General features: G+C 73.8%; 2 protein-coding genes across 2 annotated transcripts in view; both read right to left on the bottom strand.

Moving 5' to 3' along the window:
* The window catches only part of TNNI2 (troponin I2, fast skeletal type), a 171,015-nt gene that overhangs the window by 149,039 nt on the left and 3,957 nt on the right, over nucleotides 1-18,019 (bottom strand). The gene's annotated exons all lie outside the window — the stretch shown is intronic.
* BRSK2 (BR serine/threonine kinase 2) overlaps nucleotides 3,554-18,019 on the bottom strand; it is a gene marked incomplete at both ends in the record, with an annotated part of 29,214 nt that continues 14,748 nt past the window's right edge. Inside the window, 20 exons of the mRNA XM_084249793.1 lie at nucleotides 3,554-3,768; nucleotides 4,781-4,828; nucleotides 6,917-7,006; nucleotides 7,073-7,253; nucleotides 8,179-8,302; nucleotides 10,155-10,203; nucleotides 10,464-10,671; nucleotides 10,966-11,026; nucleotides 12,417-12,482; nucleotides 13,554-13,704; nucleotides 13,774-13,871; nucleotides 13,990-14,154; nucleotides 14,373-14,404; nucleotides 14,838-14,984; nucleotides 15,078-15,146; nucleotides 15,368-15,401; nucleotides 15,593-15,709; nucleotides 15,871-16,011; nucleotides 17,297-17,382; nucleotides 17,645-17,739. Coding sequence (XP_084105919.1) covers nucleotides 3,554-3,768; nucleotides 4,781-4,828; nucleotides 6,917-7,006; nucleotides 7,073-7,253; nucleotides 8,179-8,302; nucleotides 10,155-10,203; nucleotides 10,464-10,671; nucleotides 10,966-11,026; nucleotides 12,417-12,482; nucleotides 13,554-13,704; nucleotides 13,774-13,871; nucleotides 13,990-14,154; nucleotides 14,373-14,404; nucleotides 14,838-14,984; nucleotides 15,078-15,146; nucleotides 15,368-15,401; nucleotides 15,593-15,709; nucleotides 15,871-16,011; nucleotides 17,297-17,382; nucleotides 17,645-17,739 — 2,177 coding nt within the window. The remainder of the gene's footprint in view (nucleotides 3,769-4,780; nucleotides 4,829-6,916; nucleotides 7,007-7,072; nucleotides 7,254-8,178; nucleotides 8,303-10,154; nucleotides 10,204-10,463; nucleotides 10,672-10,965; nucleotides 11,027-12,416; nucleotides 12,483-13,553; nucleotides 13,705-13,773; nucleotides 13,872-13,989; nucleotides 14,155-14,372; nucleotides 14,405-14,837; nucleotides 14,985-15,077; nucleotides 15,147-15,367; nucleotides 15,402-15,592; nucleotides 15,710-15,870; nucleotides 16,012-17,296; nucleotides 17,383-17,644; nucleotides 17,740-18,019) is intronic.

Genomic DNA, 18,019 nt, shown 5'->3' with positions numbered 1-18,019 from the left:
CCCTGGCGTGAGAGCCTAGCACGGTGCCAGGAGTCCTCCGTGTGTGGCCTGGATGCCGGGCTCCCACCCAGGGGCTGCAGCCAGAACCAGGCTCCTGTGCGTAGGCGTGGCTGCGTAGGGCCTGAGCCATGGAGCACGGGTGTGTGCCAGGGGCTCGTTCCGCGGGGCCCCAGGGCATCCCAGGAGGCGTCTAGGGCACACAGACTGGGAGGGTGCCATCCCGGGCCTGGTCCCCAGGAGTCCATATGGAGAGGGGAGTGCCACAAGGACTGGCACCGGGCTGTCCACTGCCCTCTGTCCCAGCTCGGCCCTGATGCACCCGGGACTGTCCTGCACTGGGGCGGGGCCTCCGCTGGGCCCGGCGCACTCGGGGATCCCAGCGTGCCCCAAGTGCTGGCCCACCCGGGGGGGGCTCTGTCCTGCAGGCAGAATGGCGCGCTCTCCCCAGCCAAGGCGGGGGTGCAAGAGGGTGCTTCCCTGGAAGCCAGAGGGCGGGCCGAGCTGTGCCTTTGGGAGCCTGTGGCGCGTGGGGCGAGCTCCTGAGAAGGGGAGCGGGTGGGGGCCAGGCCTGGGGGCTGACACCCTCACCTCATCAAAGCCAAAGCCAGAGGGTCTTCTGGGAAGGCCTGTTCGGTTGGGGGTGGGGGGAGATTTGGGGTTGGCCCTGGCGCTCATCAGTGGACCATGGGGGGCCAGGGAGGGGCGAGGGTGTGAGCTGCCCGGGGTCTGGGCCCCTGGACGCCAACCGCGCCCACAACTGCTCAGGTGCGGGGGTGGGCGGCGCAGGCGCGGCCCTGCCGGGTGGGGCTCTCCAAAAATGGACTCCTGGGGGGCCGGAAGCCGAAGGAGGGAGACGGCCCTGGAGACTCGGGGACGGGCCGTGTCCCCACCCACGCACGGTTCGGCGAGACCGAGACCGGAGCCGCGGCAGGTCGGTGCTGCCACGCCATGGCGCTTGCCGGGCCGCAAGGATGCGCCAGCCGCGGTGACTCAGTCTCGGAGGCGCTTGACCCGCGTGTGGCGCACAGGGCGTCCCCTGACCTGCCGAGCCCTGCCCTCCCCTGCCGCCGCCCCCACGGGGCTCTGCCCGCTGCACTGCCAGCTCTGCCCCTTGCACACTCGCACGAGAGGGACAGGCCACTGGACTCGGTCTGCAGGGCTGAGGACGGGGGGCCAGGCAGCACCCTCGCCGGGCAGGCAGCCGGACCCGGGCCTCAGGACGCCCTGCGCGTGGACGGTGCCGCTCTGGACCCCGCGGGGGGCCCTCCTCTGCACCCGCAAGGCCTCGGCAGGCTCCGTGTGGCTGCGGTGCTCCCCGGGCCCCCAGGCTGGTGCAGCACGCACCCACGTGCTTGAGGCCCAGGGTCAGGCCCAGGCCAGGCTTGACCCTGCTGGGCCCCCCGGGTCGTCCGTTGCCTGAGCAGCTCCTGAGCTTGGGCTTCCCGGCAGAGGTGAGGCCGCCTCACGCCCGCCCGCCAGCCCCGTCCCCAGCCGGGAGCCGCCCGGCGCCGGAGGGGCCGGAGTGCGGGGCGGGCGGGGCTGTGTCCTGCCGGCGGCCGCGCAGCAGGTCTGTGTAGCTGCTCGTCCAGCAACGCAGGTGCACGGGGCAAGAAATGTCCTCCCGGCCAGCCGGCGGGACCCCGGGGCAGCGGGGCTGGGGTGCCGGCTGGAGGGCGAGCAGGGCGTTCCTTCCCGCCGCCTCGACTTCAAGCCGAGGTTAACCTGGAGCCTCAGCCTCTTGGGGTCCCTCTGGCACCACCACCTCCCCCAAAGGCGCAGGCTGTGGGGGGCTGGCCAGGGCAGGGCGAGCAGTGCCAGGCCAGCGGGCTGCTTCCTGTGCGGGCTCCACAGGCCCCGCTCGCGCCAGGCACGCGGCAGGCCCGCCTGGTCCCTCCAGCGATGCCCCGGGGGCGGTCACTGCGTGGCTGTGGTGCCCAGAGGCCGCCGGCGGGCAGGGTGAGCGCAGCTGGGCCGCCCCTCTATGCAAGAGCCGCCCATAGCCACTGGGGGCTGCCGGGCGGCCAGGCCCCAGCATCCAGCCTCTCGCCCCTGCACGGACGGCCGGGCGACGCGTCGTCTGCCCCGGGAGGGGCCTCCCGCACCCCTCAGGGCCGTCCTCTTCAGCGGGGCAGAGGCGGCGCCGTGGGGCGAGAGGCGCCCCGGGGCCCCCCAGGGGACGGACACTTGCGGAGACGGGCGCCGCGTCTTTGCTGAAGGAGTTTATTGTTGGGAAGTCGCTGGCTCACAGTCACCTGGAGGGTACACGGGCGGGCAGTCCACTCCCGACCCCGCGGCCGCGGCAGGGGAGGCCGGGAGGTATTGCTTTCGGGCCCTCCGGCGGGCGCTGCGTGCCGGCCGCCACGGCGGGAAGCGGGGGGCGGCGGGGGCGGGGGGCGCGAGAGCAGAGGCATGCAGTCCGGGCCGGCCCGGCGGGGGCGCCCAGAAGCTGGAGGGGCTGGAGCCTGCCGTGTGGGCCGCCAGCGGCGGGCAGCCGCTTCCTGTCCTTGTTTTGCTTTTTTTTTAAAAACTTTTTTGTCATTTTAATAAAAAAACCCTGCCGGCCTGTGTGCGCGTGGGGCCGGCGGGGCCTTCCTCCTGCCCCCGCCCCGGGCAGCCGGGCCAGGACCAGCGGCCCCGCCTGGGCCCAGGGCCGCTCCTGCCCTCGGGACCGCACGCCGGGCCGAGCCGGGGCCGGGACAGGCCTCGAGCCCCGCCCGCCGCCCCGCCCACACCTTTCCAAAAACCACCAGGAAAAAAGTTTATAAAAATATCTCGCAGGAATTCTTTAAAGTTTACAGTAGTTTGCGCCGACCGGCCGCCCCCGCCGCCCACACCTCACGCCCCGTCCTCAGGGCGCCTCCGCCCAGGCCCTCCCCGCCCGAGCCCAGGCCAGCCGGGCGCTGCCCCCGGCCCGGCCCCGACGGAGAAGCAGAGGGGCTCGGCGGACGGCGAATAAATAACACTGATCTCGGCCAGCCGGACGGCGCTGCGCCTCCGGGCCTGTGTCCGCGGGCCGGCAAGGAACGCCAGGCCCCAAGTGCGCGGCCCGCGGCGACGCGGGTGGGGTGCGGGTTGGGGTGGCGGGCAGCGGCGCCCGGCGCTTCGGGGGAGGGCGCCGGGGAGAGGCCCTCGCACCGCTTCGCCGCCGGGACGCCGGTCACTGCGAGTCTGGTCGCCGGGCGGGAGGGCCGGCCCATCGCGGCCAGGCAGGTGGACGCGGCGGGCCTCCCGCAGGCAGCAGCAGCAGCGAGGGCGGGTCCACGGCAGCTGCCTTCGGTCAGCCGGTGTCCGGCGCGGAGCACGGAGGACGGCCTCGTGGAGGTGACATGTTAACTTTTCGGGATAATTCCTGGTGCGGATGGAAACAGTGACGCCGTCAGAGACAGGCAGGGGCAGAGACAGCGAGAGAGCGGGCGCGGGCAGGCCCAGCGAGCGGCGACCCGCGGCCCCCGCCGTCCCCCCGGCTTCGCACAGTCTAGGCGGACGGACGGGCACGGCCCGGGGTCCAGGGCCGCGGGCGGCGAGGGGGCCTTGGGGCCGCCGGGCTATGTGTCTAAGGCTGCTCGCGGGGGGCGGCGGGCAGCCCCGTCTCGGCCGTGTCCTCGCCCGCTGGGTACTCGGCAGCCCGGCCAGGGCCCGCGGCCGTGCCGTCACCGAGGGGGCCCTGGGCACTCCGCTTGGGCGTGCTGGGGGCCTGGGCCGCCTGCCCGTTCTTCTCGTCTGAAAAAAGTTGTTTAATTACGTCAAAGAAGTTACTCAATGGGCTGCCTGGGGACACAGAAGACAAGAGAGAGAGAAAAACAAAAACGGGAGAAGAGGGAGGGAAGGAGAGAGAACAGACAAACCGATGAACGAACGAAGGGCCTGGGCGAGGAGCGGCCCAGCGCGGGGCCGGGGGCGGGCGGCCAGCAAGCGGGCGGGCGCGGGGGGCCCCTGGCCGGGCCCCTCCCTCCACCAGGCCGGCCCTCCCTCCACCTGTGCCCAGCCAAGCTGGCACCGTCTCGCCGCCCCCTTCAGCCCATGGCCTTGCCGGCCGGGATCCCACTCGGGACCGGCGGGGGCAGGAGGCCAGGCGTGGACGCGGAGGGCGGCTGGTGCCGGGCCACGGCCCCGGGGCTGCCCCGGCCGGGGCGCAGCAGCTGCCTGCCACGCTTCTCCCGGGAAGTGGGGGCTCCGCGTGGACAGAGGGCAGCAGCAGACAGACAGATGGACAGATGGGTGGACAGGCATGGAAGGTGGGGTGTGGGAGGGCGGGGGGCAGGCGGCCAGAGAGGAGGCCCCAGGCCCAGAGTGGACGTCCTGAGGGCAGGAGGGAGGGCAGAAAGGGATGGGCACCCCACTGGGGCCTGCGTCCCCTGCCTAGGTGCCCGGGGGGGCCTCAGCTCCACTCCCTAACCGAGCCCAGAGAGCGCGTGGCCCCCGCTGCTGGGGCAGCAGTAGGCAGCCCTCGGCCTCGAAAGGAGGGGCCCCTCCCCCGCCCGTGGACAGAGGGCCTGAAGCCGGCCTCCTGCCCAGGGACGGGGGCCCCTGCCAGGGCGCACGGGGACCCTCCCCTGCTCTAGCCTGGGGGTCATTCCCTGGCCTGCCCCATGCAAGAGCCGGACCTGTAGCTGCCCTGGGGGGCGCACAGCGGAGCATGGCGGGTGCGCGGGCGTATCTGGACCCCGGCGTGCCCAGGGACCCCAGGACAGCCCCGGAGCAGCGAGGCAGCTGCCAGGCGTGGCCGCGGGGCGCGCGGTGGACAGGCTGGGGGGGCCCCGGGAGCGTGAGGGGTTCTTACCACATTTGGAAAGCCTCCCCGTCATCATTTCCATACAGTTAGTGGTGTCTGGAGCACAGAACGGAGAGAGGAGGGAGGGAGACGCGTGAAAAGATGCTCTGGGGACCGCGGACTCGGCGCTGCCCGCAGGGAGGGGCCAGGGTGCCGGGGGCGGGGCCTGGGTGGGCGTGGCCTGTGGGGGCGGTGGGCGGGACTTGGTGGGGCAGCGCCTTGGGCGGGGCGGGGCTCGGCTGAGGCCTCGAGGGGGCGGGGCTCGGCTGAGGGTGGGGCCTCGGTGGGCGGGGCTCGGTGCTGGGCGTGGAGCCTGGGGTGCGGGCTGGGGGGGCGGGGTGGGCGGGGTTTGGCGGAGGGTGGGGCCTCGGCGGGCGGGGCTCGGTGCAGACATTGAGGGGGGCATGTCCTGGGCAGTGGAGGCCCTCAGAGCAGCCAGACGCTGAGGTGTGGGCAGGGCCCTGCCCTGGGTGCCTGGGCCTGCCCGCCCTCCCGCCCTGCCAGGGTCGGGGGCATCTGGAGCTGAGTCCAGGGCTGTGCCCGTGGGCTGTGCTGGGCTCCCTGGCCCGCTGCTGTGCTATGCCCAGGCGCAGTGCAGCCCGCTTGCTCCTTGGTGGTGTCGACACCCCTCCCTGGCCCTCTCCCACCCTCTGCTGTGCCTGGGCACCGAGTGTGGCCCTGGGCCTGGGGTCCCTCGAGGTCCTCACTGCCTGTACAAGGGGGGATGTGCCCTTCGGCCACCCCGCCCTGGGGCGGGCGGGGGCCCTACTGGGGTGGTGGGTGGGGTCCCCTAAGTGACCCTGGGACTGCGCTCTGGACAGGTGTGTCCAGCGGGAAGGGAGTATGCTGGGAAAGGTTGGCGCACAGGGCCCGCAGGAGGCACTGGGGCAGGGCGGGGCAGGGGGCTTGGGGCTTGCAAAGAGCACCTGGTCTCCAGGGACAGGGGCCAGCAGGTCCCTGGGGAGGGCGTGCGCCTAGCACGCTGCTGTGTCCTGACCCAGCAAGGGGTCACGGGGCAGGGGCAGGCGGCTGCAGTGACGCCTCCGAGTGGCACGGCAGTCAAGGGCACAGCCCACGGCGGGGGGCGGTTCAGGGGCTGAGGGGTCCTCTCCGCACCTAAGCCCTGGCCTCTTCCTCCGCCACCCCAAGGCAGGTCCCTCCCAAGCCCGCTTCCCTGACCGCACTGCCCCGAGAGGAGGAGCCTTCAGGACTCGGCCCTGCTGCCCCTGCCAGCCTGGGAGTGGCCTGCGGTGGGGCTGGGCCAGCATCGGGGGTGACTAGGCACGTGGGGGCGGGGGAGACAGACGATGGAATGAGGATGGCAGGGACGGGACGAGTGGGCAGGTCTGGCCTGCAGGCCCCCACACAGAAGCACAGAAAGTGACCCCAGCAGGCTGGGGAAGGGCCCATGGAGGCCCCGGTCTGAGAGGTGGGCTGGGTGGACGCCGGCCCAGGCCTCAGGGCCACCCGCCTCACAGCTGACAGGCGTGTTCATGCCCTGCCGCAGCCCCGGCCACAGGTCCCTTCTCCTGCGTGCCCGCCTTAGCCCAGACGGGGGTCCCCGCTTTGGCAGACCTCAGGCCAGCCGTTCCTAGGCCATCACTGCTGGGCGGGTGGTGGGCAGCCCAGCAGGCCTTAGGCTCGCGCCCTCTGGGTGCTATGGGGCACAGTGGCGGGTGGCAGCCTCCCAGCAGGACCTCGGCCCTGCTGTCCCAGAGCCTGCTCTTGCTGGGCCGGGGCCAGGCCACCCCGTGTCCAGCTGCTCGGCCTGGGTACGGGGCCCACGAGGCCCGTCCAGGGCCGGGGACGCCGCTGCGTGTGAGCGGGCACTGGGTGCCCTCCTCAGGCCGGCCTGCTCACACCGGAGGACCTGCCCGCAGCCGCCTCCCGCCCAGCGGCGGGCCGGACACCTTACCTGCCAGCATCAGAGGCTACTCTCGTAGCTGGTGGCCACCTTCTGGCCCTGAAGCCCAGCGCCCCAGCTTAGTCCTGGCGCTGGCGGGGGGTGTTCTACAGTGGACAAGAGGCGCCTTTCAGTGCGGGGTGCTGGGCCCTACCTCCCTGGGTGTGCGGAGACGGGGACCTGCTCCCGGGGCCAGGCGCACAGCTCAGGGCAGGGAGGGCGTCGCGCCGAGCCCGCCTCACCTGCCAAGTGCTGGGCGGAGGGCTGGCCGTGCGTGCTCAGCAGCTGGGTCTGGATGGTCTCCACCACCCTCTTGAAGCGCCGGCTGGGGCCTGGGGGAGACCAGAGATCAGGCGGAGCCCTGCGGCTCCCGGCCCCCACCCTGCCCGGCGCCTCACCTGACAGCAGCGTGAAGGTGACCGAGTAGATGCCGTTCTCCTTCTGCGCCTCCCCGCCCTCCGTGTAGGTGATGTCCACCTGGAACTTGACTGGCTTCTGGAACACCGCTGGGCCCCCCGTGGCCTTGTACTCGGCCCTGAAGCTCGTCTGTGAGATGACGCTGTGGCCCAGGCTGGGGATCTGCGGGGGGAGGGGGCCTGAGCCGGGGGTGGGGCCTGGGCTCCGTGGGGCGTGGACCCTAGAGGGAGCCTGAGCCTGGGGGGGCGGAGTCGGGGGGACCGGAGGGGGGTCCTGAGCCGGGTGGCTGAACGGAGGGGGGCGGCCAGCCCCCGGGGTTGTGAGCGCGCGGCCCTGCAGAGGAGTGGCCGCCGCGTGAGGGCAGACGTGGAGGGCGTGGGGAGCCAGGGCACCGCAGAGCGGTGGCAGCGGGACGGAGGGCAGCCTCTGCTGATGCCCAGAGCGCTGCTGTGGCCAAGGCCATGCGGCCAGCACCCTGCTGCCCCACTGGGGCCTGCAGAGGAGCCTCTGCGACTCCGGGTGCTGCAGCCACCAGGGCTGCTGTTCAGAGCCACCAGGGCCAGGCGGGTCAGCGGGCAGCCCCAGGACACGCCTGCCACTGAGGGGCATGAGTGCTGGCTGCATCCACGCACACACGGAGGGGCCTGGGGTCCCCAGAGCAGGAGGAGGGGCCTGGGGCCAGGTGGGCCCGCGGGGGCGCAGGCCACAGTGGCCAGGTGGCTCTGTGGAGGTCATTCCCTCCACCCCACGATGGGCTTTGCTGGGCCTGGCTGAGGGGCCCCGTGTGAGCCGTGGCTGTAGCCTGGATGGTGGGGGCGCCGACCTCCACGGGGACCCCACGCCCTGCTGGTGAGGTCCGAGCTTGGGCAGCAGGGACACAGCTTCTCCCTCTGGAGGACGCTCAGGGCCGCGCGCACCGTCGCCCAGAGCTCAGGGAGGAAAATGGAGCTCCCCGAGGCCCCGAGCAACCGGGGGGCCAGCAGCTCTGGGGCTCCCGGGACACCCAGACGGGCCCCTGGGGCGGCCCCGGTCTCAGGCCACCAGACCTGGCCAAGGCCGCTCCCACACGGCGGCCCCGGCTGCTCACCGACAGGAAGGCGTGCACGATGTCAGCCTTGATGGAGCTCAGCGGTTTGTCCTTGATGACCACAAAGATCTGCTCCTCCTTCTCCAGGCTGATGAAGTTCCCGAACCAGGACTTCTTGGCCAGCCTGGGAGGGGCGGGCGGGGCCGGTCAGGCGTGAAGGCCTGTGCGGAGCTGCCCAAAGGTGGGCCTGCCGCCCGCCAGGCCCCGGGCGCGTGGTGCTGACGCCGGCCCAGCCTCACTTCGAGTTTGGGGTGTTTCTGTGCAGCACTCGGAGGAGGCGGCGGGGGTGGGGGAGGCGTGGACGGGAGAGGACTGCCTGTCCTCAGCACCACAGCCACCCAAGACCTGTGGCCCCAGCCGACCCCCGCCAAGACGGAGGCTCCGCAGGCCCTGGGGCTCAGCTGCTGGCCTCTCAGGGCGGGTGCACCCGCAGGGCCAGGCTGACTGCACCCTCCACTGGCCTCGCCTCACCCCACCCCATGTCCTGTCCTCCTGTCCCTTCCCCTGGGCCCGCCTCTGCGCCCCGCACTGCGGCAGACCGACCTCTCCGTGGCTCTGCCCCGAGGCTCCTGGGCCCACGGCCTGGGGTGCCTGTGACAGGCTCCTGCCTCTGCCCCGGGGGCAACAGCTTGGAGTGTGGTGGCCACGCCAGGGCAGCGCCTTGCGTGCCCACCACTGAGCTTCAGACAGCATGTCCACAGCAGGCGGCATGTGTGCCGGGAGCTGGCCGCAGCGGCCATGTCCAGCGTCCAGGCCGGGGCCAGTACAGTCCGGGTGAGGACACTGCGGCCCGGACACCTGGCTGCCACCCAGCAGCTCCCACAGGCTGACTCTGTGGTGGGGCCGGCGCTTTTCGGCTGCGTGGCTCTTCCACGCGGGCTCTTCCGTCTGCTGCCGTGGCCATCCGAAGCCGCAGCAGCCACCACCTTAGTCCCTCCCACTGCTGGCCAGAGTGCCCGGCACGGGACGACCGACCTGGTGCGCACACAGGGGTCGCTGCTCCTCCCTCGACAGAGCGCGAGGACCAGCGGCCCCGGCTCCGTGGACTCTGCCCCCGCAGACGGGGTCACCTGAAGGGATCAGGGCTCTGGAGGGCCAGGTGCGGTGGGCGGGCCGTGTCCAGCCAGCTGCAGCTCCAGGGGCCCGCTCGGGGCCTCCCGGGCCAGCCCTGCCCTGGCGGGAACCAGCCCAGGGCCTCGACCACGCAGGTCACCCGGGGCGGCTGCCACTGGGCAGCTCCCACTTCTCAGACGGATAGCCGCAGGCAGTCCCGGGCGCTCCCGGCAGGCGGGCAACGAGCATGAAGGCCGTGCGGGGACCTGCGGCCCGGCTGACACCGCCCCCGCCTCGGCCAGGCCCTGCGAGGACAGCCACGGAGCAGCCTGAGGGGCCTCGCTCCACCGGGGGGTGCTGCTCTGCTCCGCCTGGCGCCTCCCACGAGCCCCCCTGCTTGCACTCGCGGGCCTCGGCAAGGACCAGCCGCCCCCATACTGTTCCACGCGGCCCCCCACCCGCCCCCAGCCTGTTGCTCTCTGGGCCCCAAGGCTGTGGACTCCGCCTGGCTGCACGCGGGGGCAGCTCAGCCAGCGCCCCTCCCTGGCTGCCACCTGCCGCAGCCGCACCACGCCCGCACACACAGGGCGGAGGTGGTGTCCACAGGAGCGAGAGCAGGTTGGGCCCCAGGGCCTGGCCATGGCGGCCCTGCCATGGGCCTGGGCTCCCAGGGGGCAGAGAATCGCCCCAGCAGCTGCCCCAGCCCGGCAGCGGCATCGTGGCCCAGCAGGAAGGAGCCGAATCCCCTTGGAAGCGCCCCCCAGGCCTGTGCCCCAACCGCCGACCCTGTGGGGCAGGCGCAGACCGGAGCTGGAGCGGGGGCAGGCGGAGGGCCGACCTGAGAGCTCGGGGAAGTGCCGGCCCCGCAGGCCGCGGGGGAGGGCCCGGAGCCTGCCCAGAGCCGCCCAGGCGGGGCCACTTACTCTGGAGACGACTCCGGGGTCAGGTTGGACATCTCCTCCGGGGTGGGAACTGCGCAGGAGAGAGGGAGAAGGTGGAGACCGCGGCCCTGCCCGCCCGCCCACCCTGCTGGGGGCTCCCGCAGCCGCGCCCTGCACTGTCTGGGCACCCGGGCGCGGGCGGCCTGGGAGCTGTCCCGCCTCCCGGCGCTGAGGCCCTGCCTCCCGCCTCCCGCCCCCCGCGGCCTGGGCACCGGAGCAGGCTGGCCGCCCCCACCCCCCGCCCCCGCAGGAGTGCGGCTGCCCGGGGCCGTGCCCCCTGCACCTCCTCACCTTGCAGTTTCCGGCGGTGGAAGCGGGGCGACCCCAGGAAGCTGTTCTTGATGGAGCTGAGCCGCGTGCGCCAGGGCACCCCACCCACGCTGGGGCTGGACGGCGGCGTGGGGGTGGGTGTGCCCGCCGGGCTCTCCTTCGGCGTGTGCACCGGCGTCCCCTTGGGGGTGGGGAGGGGACTGCCCCTCGGAGAGGGGTGCGGGGTCACCTGTATGACAGGGGCAGAGTGGGTGCTTGGGCTGGTCCGGGGCGCCGGGGCCAAGCGGGGCCCTGGGCAGGGCAGGCGGGGTGGGGGTGGGGGGCCGGGCGGGCAGGATGCACTTCCTAACAGGCCGTGGGCCGGCGAGGGGGCCGGGGAGGCAGGCAGGGGCGCCTCGGGGGGAGCAAACAGCACAGAACGGAACAGCTGCTTGGCCAGGGCAGCCCGGGGCAGGGGCCGCGAGTCCCGTCCGCAGGGCCCGTGGCCGCGCGGGTGCCTGGGAGGGCAGGTGCGGTCACTCACCCGGGGGCTGCTGAGCGGGCTGGTGGAGAGGCCGGAGGAGGCGCCACTGATGGACCTAGACCTGGGGACACAGGCAGAAGGGCCGCTCAGCGTGGGGAGCAGCCTCGGGCTCGGCTCCTCTCCCCCAGGGGGACGCCCCGGGAGGCCTGCAGCCCTGGCCAAGAGCCTCCAGGCTGCCCCGGGCCTGGGGCGGGGCTGCCCGTGTGGGGCCGGCCTGCCATCCCCGCCGGCCTCTCACAGGCCCCAGAGGGCCCCGCTGCCCGCCGGGAGCCACATCTGAACGCAGCGGCGTGGCCAGCGGCCTCAGGTCCCTCGCCTTCCCTCTGCACGCGGCCGCCCCGGGCCCGAGGCCCAGGATGGCCTGTCAGGTCTTCGGTGGATGGGGGGACCAGGGGGACGGGGGCTCCCGGGTCCTGGCCGCCCTGAGCCCACCTGGCCCCCAGGTCGGGGCTCTCACAGGCTCCCGAGTCCCGTGCTGACCCGGCACCTCGCATCCGGCGAGCAGTCACCAGCCGCCCCCGCTCCAGCCCTCGCGTCGCGCCTGCCCAGCCAGCCCGGAGCCAACCCGCGCGTGTGGGGCGGCCCCGCCCTCTCCGCTGGCCCTCGGGGCCTGGGCAGAGCGAGGCTGGGCGGGCACGGTCAGGGACGTCTGCGGTGTGGGCCAGCCGGAAGGTGCCCGCTGAGACGCCGGCAGGGCGCCACCTGCTCCAGAGCCCGCGGCCGGGGCCCCGGCACCACTTTCCAGAGGGAAGGACACGACAGCCCCGGAGGGGCGGACAGAGGCCCTCGCGGCCAGCACCGCGGCCCCGGTCCCCCGTGACCCAGATGCCCGCCTGCCCGCGCACGACAGCCGCCCGCGGCGTTCGGAGGCCGAGAAGGGCACAGGCATCCACCGGTCGCCAGGAGCCAGAGGGCAGGGCCGTGGTCACCGTCAGGCCGGCGCCACGAGCCCCCGCCACCAGGCCTCACGTCGAGCCAGCCCAGCCAGCCACTTGGCGCCGGACGGCGGGAGGAGCAGAGAGGCGCTTCCCCACGCCCGCCTCGCCGCACGGGGCGCTAAGCTACGACTGCTGGGGGCGGGGGTGGCAGTTGGGAGCGGGGGGGCCGGCACTGCCCAGAAGGCCAGCCCCACACGCACGGCTGCTGGGCCCGGCCGAGCCGCTGGGGCCGCTGCTTCCACTCTGGCCCGCGCCGGGCTGGGGAGGGAGGTCCGCCTGGGCCGCTGCGGCTGCCAGCCACGGGGCCTGGGGCCAGGAGAGCCTGTGGGTCTCCACTCCCTCTGGGGGGGCGCTCGCTGGCCCGCAGCCCACGCCTCCGGCCTCACCGCTGCCCCAGGCCCCCCACTCTCGGGAAGGGCGGCCTCGCCGCAGGGGGAGGGCGGGAGCACCGGCTCGAGCCGCCCCAGACCCGCCGGTCCCGGCCGGGGCGGGGTGGGCGGGCTGAGTGTGTACCTGTCGTCTTTGCTGAATTGGGGGTGGGCTTCAGCGATATCCAGGCTTTTACTGAACATTGCTTTACTACAGCGGGAACAAAGTGAGAAAACACAGTTACTGACACGGCCGCGCCGCGGCCGGGAGGCCGGACCCCACAGCTCAGCGGTGCGGCGGCCCGCGCCGGGCGGACAAGTTTGGGCCGGAGACGCCAAGATGTGGGGGCTGCTCGGACGGCCGGCCAGTGGCCCGGAGGGGAAGCAGCGGCGGCGCGGGGGGCCCGAGACACAGGGCGGCCAGCGGCCCCTGCCCAGCCCCGCCGAGGCCCGGCTGCCCCTGCGTGGGGAGGGCGGCGTCGGCACGGCCTGGGAGGGCGGCGGCCACACGCCGGGGCCACTAGGAGAGCGGCCCCCCCCCCCCCGGCAGGACAGAGGCCCAAAGGGCGGAGTATGGGCACCTGTTCCTGTCTCAGCCCCGCGGCAGCGGAGCCAGCCCTGTCCCCTGGGGAGGGCCTGGGAGGTCGGGCGGCAACTCCAGCCCGGCGGGCCTGACGGTGACCACAGACAGCCCTGCCCTCTGGCTCCTGGCGACTCAAGAGGCCGGGCCAGCCCCGGCGCCTGCAGCAGGTGTGGGGGCAGGGCTGGTGGCTGAAGGCTTCACCCGTCAGGACAGTGGGCCTCACCGGCTGCCCCTTCGGGCTGAGGGTCTGCGCGGGGCCTCACCCAGCCCCCGCCTGAGCCTGCAGGACCCGGATGCCTCGCCTTCCTCCGGGGGTTGCTGGGAAACCCCAGACCTGCTCCTCACCTCCACACCCCACCCCCACAGTCACAGGGACCCCGACGTAGAGGCAAGTGGGGTAGGCCCGCTGGGCTGCAGGCACTGCACACGGCCTGACCACTCTCAACCCAGCCCAGCGCCCAGTGCAGCCCAGCCCAGCTAAGTCCAGTGCAGCCCAGGCCTGTCTAGTCCCGTCCTGTCCAGGATGGCCTGAGCCAACGCGGCTTGACTCCGGCCAACAGGGCGGAGTCCAGTCCCGCCCGTGCGGACCAGCAGTGTGGCCAGCCCAGGGCTGGGGGAGGCACGCCAGCTGGAGCCAGGGCTGGGGTGCTGCCGCTGATGGCCAGGGCAGCAGGGCGGCCGGCTCGCGCATGCACGCACCTCTGGCCGTGCTGGGCCATCTCGATGGCGCGCCGCGCAGGCACGGGGGAGCCGCCGTCCGTCACGCTGAGCACCTCCATGGACTTGCGCTCGGGGCGCCGCTTGCCGTGCCGGTTCAGCATCGGGGAGTCCACACGCTTCCGGGGCGGGTCTGCGCGCAGACTGGGGTCAGGCCTTGCAGGGTGGAGGGCGCAGGGAGGGCAGGCTGCGGGACCAGTACCTATCTCATTCCTGGGGGGCAGGTCCTCGTCCTCGTGACTGGGGTACCTTTCTTTCCGGTCCAGGAGGAGGAAGTAGATCATCTTCTCCTGGTTTTCCCTGCAGCAGGGCGATGGGAAGGCCCAGGACGGTTGGGGTTGGCAGCTGGGGCGGCCGTCCGGGGGCCTACAGCCCTGTCCCCGGGACCCACTCCTCCCGCGGGCCCGGCCCCACGCACTCCTCCGACAGCAGGTCCTGCAGCAGCTTGTTGCGGTCCCGGAAGCAGCCCAGCGAGTGCATGCTGTCCAGCACGTCGGGGTCGATGTCCTCCAGGCTGGGCAGCGAGCGCATCTGCACCTTGCGGGGGACCGGCTGCTCCGGCTCCGGCTCGTTCTTGCCTCCTCTGCGGACGACCGGGCGCCGGGTCACCCCCGTCTGCACGCCAGGGCAGGAGCCACCCCCTCCTGGGCCCCCGGGCCGGTGGCTCTCCTGCGCCCCGCTCCGCACGCCTGCTCCTGCCCGCGCCCCGCCGACCTGAGCGCACGCGGGGTGGGCGCAGCCTCCCCCTGCCCCGGGCCACGGGACGGCAAAGCAGGCGGTGGCGGAGGAGCGGCTACTTACATGTACCACGTGTGCTTCTGAATGTGCTCGAGCTGCGGGAGAGAGACGGGGCGTCAGGGGGCGTCAGGGGGCGCGAGGGGCCTGGGGCGGGCACGGGCAGGAGGAGGAAGGGGAAGCAGGAGGGGGCTGTTAAGAGGGGGCAGGAGAGGGGGGGCGCGGGAGTGGGGGGCCGTGTCCCCCGAGGCTCGGCGGCCTCAGGGCCGTGGAGAGGACACGGCTGCGAGAGAAGGCGGAGGGGCTGCGCCCCGCCAGGGGCCTGCGCTGGGGGTCCAGGAAGGAGGCCTGGGCGCGGGGGTGCAGGGGTGAGCCGGCGGCGTGGGACCCACCCTGCTCCCCGATGCACCTCAGGGCCAACTACTTGGGGGGGCGCCAGGAGCGGCATCGCCCGAGCCCCCCCCCCCAGCAGGCGCCCCCCGCGGGCCCCGCGTGCAGCCGGGCCGCGCCCCGGGGCTGGCGGGGACGCACCGTGAGGCGCCGCGCGGCGTCCACCTCGATCATGCCGCGCAGCAGGCCCTGGCAGTCGGGCGGGATGAAGTGGGGCATGTGGAACACGCCGCGCTTGACCTTCTCCAGCAGCTGCCGCAGGTTGTCGTCGTCGAAGGGCAGCGCCCCCTGCCGGCCGGGAGGGTCAGCGCGGGGCAAGGGGCGCGGGGGGGGCAGGCGCGGGGCGCGGGGCGCGGGGCGCGGGGGGCGGGGGGCGCTCACCACGAGCAGCGCGAACAGGATGACCCCGCAGCTCCACACGTCCGCCTTGCGCCCGTCGTACTTCTCCCCCTGCGGACAGCACAGGCCCGGGTGGCGGCGCGCGGCGGGCCTCGGGGTGCACAGGCAGGGGTGACCCCGGGGCGGCGGGCCTCGGGGTGCACAGGCAGGGGTGACCCCGGGGCGGCGGGCCTCGGGGTGCACAGGCAGGGGTGACCCCGGGGCGGCGGGCCTCGGGGTGCACAGGCAGGGGTGACCCGGGCGCGCCGGGCCGGGCCGCGGGGGTGACTTACCCGGATGACCTCGGGGCAGGCGTAGTGGGGGGACCTGGGGCGGAAACAGGCGTCAGGGCCGGGCCGGGCGCCGCGCTCCCCACCCGGCCGCGGGCTCCCGCCAGGTCAGCGGGGGCGGCTGAGGCTCCCGCACCCCCTGCGCCCCCCGAGACCCCGCGGAGGCCCCCAGGGGCCCCGGGCCTTGGCGCCGCGGGACAGACGGACACGGCCAGACGGCCGGCTCACCCGCAGCTGGTCTCCAGCAGGCTGTCCCCCACCTGCAGCGACGCCATCCCGAAGTCGGCCACGCGGATGTTGTTCTTCTCGTCCAGCAGCAGGTTCTCGGGCTTCAGGTCCCTGTGGCTGGGCAGCGAGGCCGCGCGCTGGTCCAGGGGCCCCGCCCGCCCCGGCGCGACCCCCCGCCCCCGCCCCCGCCCCCGCCGCCGTCCCAGTCCCGCGGGGCTGTGTGGGGCGCGGGGGTCGTGGGGGCGGGGCGCTCCCGGGGCGCCGGGGCGGGCACCCACCAGATGGAGTGGCTGTGGCAGAAGTCCAGGGCGGAGATGATCTGCCGGAAGAACTTGCGGGCCTCCTTGGGGGTGAGCCTGCCCTTCTTCACCAGGTAGTCGAAGAGCTCCCCGCCGGACACGTGTTCTAGCACCAGGTATCTGGGGGCGCGGGGGCGTCAGGGGGCACCGGCAGCCTGCCCACCTGCCGGCCGGCCCTGGCCTGCCCGCGAGGCTCCCGGGGGCCAAGCCAGGGCCGATCCCCGCGGGGCGGGGCACCCCGTGCCCTCAGGGGGGTCTTGGAGACAGAGGCTGCGGCTGCAGGGCCCTGAGGAGCCTGGCACCGGGAGGGGGTCCCCAGGGTGACTGGGACAGGGTGCCAGCCCGCGGCCGGGAACACGGGGCGGGACAGAAGGGCCGGACAGAGAGGGCAGCGCAGGAAGGCCCCAGGCTCCGGGCAGGGGCCGGGGTCCCTCGGAAGGCGGCCAGTGAGAGGGGGCTGTGAGCCTCTGCCAGCGCACGGACCCCGAAGGGCTGGGTTCTAGGAGCCACCGTGGGGGTGCCCTGGGGTCCCCGCCCGATGCCTGCCTGACCTCAGGGGCCGGGGGCACCCGGGGGCCGTGGGGGTGGTAGCCTGGGGAGGGTGTGGGAGGCAGGGTGCAGTCCCTGGGGCGCCCGGGGCGGCAGTGCTGGCCTCCGGGTCCCACAGCACGGGCCGGGAGGGTGGGACAGCCCCTGGCACTTGGAGCCTGACTCCTCATGGGGGGGGCTGGAAACTGCGGTGCCAGGCAGGACTCCCTGCTTGTTCCTGTGCCTTCCAGCTCCCTGGGGCCCCAGGGGGACACTGGGTGCAGCAGGACCTGGCTGGGCCACCCGCCTCCCGCATGGATGGGCCACGCTGTGCCCGTCGAGCTGCCGGTGTGGCAGAGGCGCAGGGGCAGGTGGGCTGTGCGGGCTGCGGCATGACCCTCCCGGCTCGGAAGGCCTCAGCCTCAGCCTCTGCCGACGGCCACACCCGGCGCCCCGACGGAGCAGGAACCGCGGGCAGCCGAAGCTGGCTGGCCCCAGTGACCTGCAGGCGCTGCCCCACAGCCCAGGCAGGGCGGCAGAGGCCAGACTGCTGGGACCGGGCCACTGGGCTCCCACCCCGCCGGACCCGCCGCGGAGACCCACCCGCCACGTTGGGTACAGGGGTGAAGTCACCCGCTGGGCACGCGGGGGTCCCCAAGCATGAGATGCGCCGGCTGAGCGCGCAGGGGACAGGGCAGCAGCGGCCTTGACCCACCCTTGAGGGAGCAAGCGGGGGTGGGGGGCAGAGGTCTGAGAGCCCCGGAGCACCCCTAGGTGGCCCCGTGACCTTGGCGGCCGGGCTGGGCGCCCGCCCTTCCCCCACCGCTCCCGGCGCCCTGCCTGCCCCCAGCCCCCACGCTGCGCCCGCGCCACCTACAAGTATTTTTTGTTTTCATAAACGTCGTGCAGCTTCAGGACGTGCGGGTGCTCGATCAGCTTCAGGATGGCGATCTCCCGCTCCACCTGCAGGGGGCGCGGTGAGGGGCCTCCCTGTGCGGGGCAGCCCCAGCCCCCCCACCTCCCCGCAGGCCTGGGCCGGCTCCCCCTCCCAGAGGCAGGCAAGGACGAGAGGGTTCACCCGCGGGGGGCTCAGGGTCGCGGCCCACCCACGGGTGACAGCAGGCAGAAGGAACCCCTGGGGGCACCAGACCCACCCCCGCGGGCCGGCTGGGGGGTCACCAGCCCGTGGCCTGAGGGGGCGGGCGGCGCTGGACACGGCCCTCACCTTCATCAGCACAGACTCGCTGAGCTTCTCGCGGTTGACGATCTTGATGGCCACCTTCTGGCAGGTGACGCAGTGGATGCCCAGCTTCACGAGGCCTGCGGGGGGGCCCCGTCAGAGGCCAGGGCCCCGTCGCCCTCCCTGCCCAGAAACCGCCCACCCCTCCGGCCCGGGCCCTGACCACACGTCGCCTGGCCCTCGACACCCAGAGTCCCTCTGGCCCCCGCCCTCGGCGGGCTCCCTGGGGCCCGAGGAAGCGCCCCACCCCCAGCACGCCAGCCTCCCCCACCCTGGGAGCCCCAGAGGTCACCCAACTTCCCACCAGAGCCCTGGTCAGACACACCCAGCCCTGTGCCTGCTCCCTGGGCAGCACCCAGC

This window comes from Talpa europaea (assembly GCF_964194135.1).
Source record: "Talpa europaea genome assembly, chromosome: 1".
Taxonomy (NCBI): domain Eukaryota; kingdom Metazoa; phylum Chordata; class Mammalia; order Eulipotyphla; family Talpidae; genus Talpa; species Talpa europaea.
This window is presented reverse-complemented; position numbering and strand designations above follow the sequence as displayed.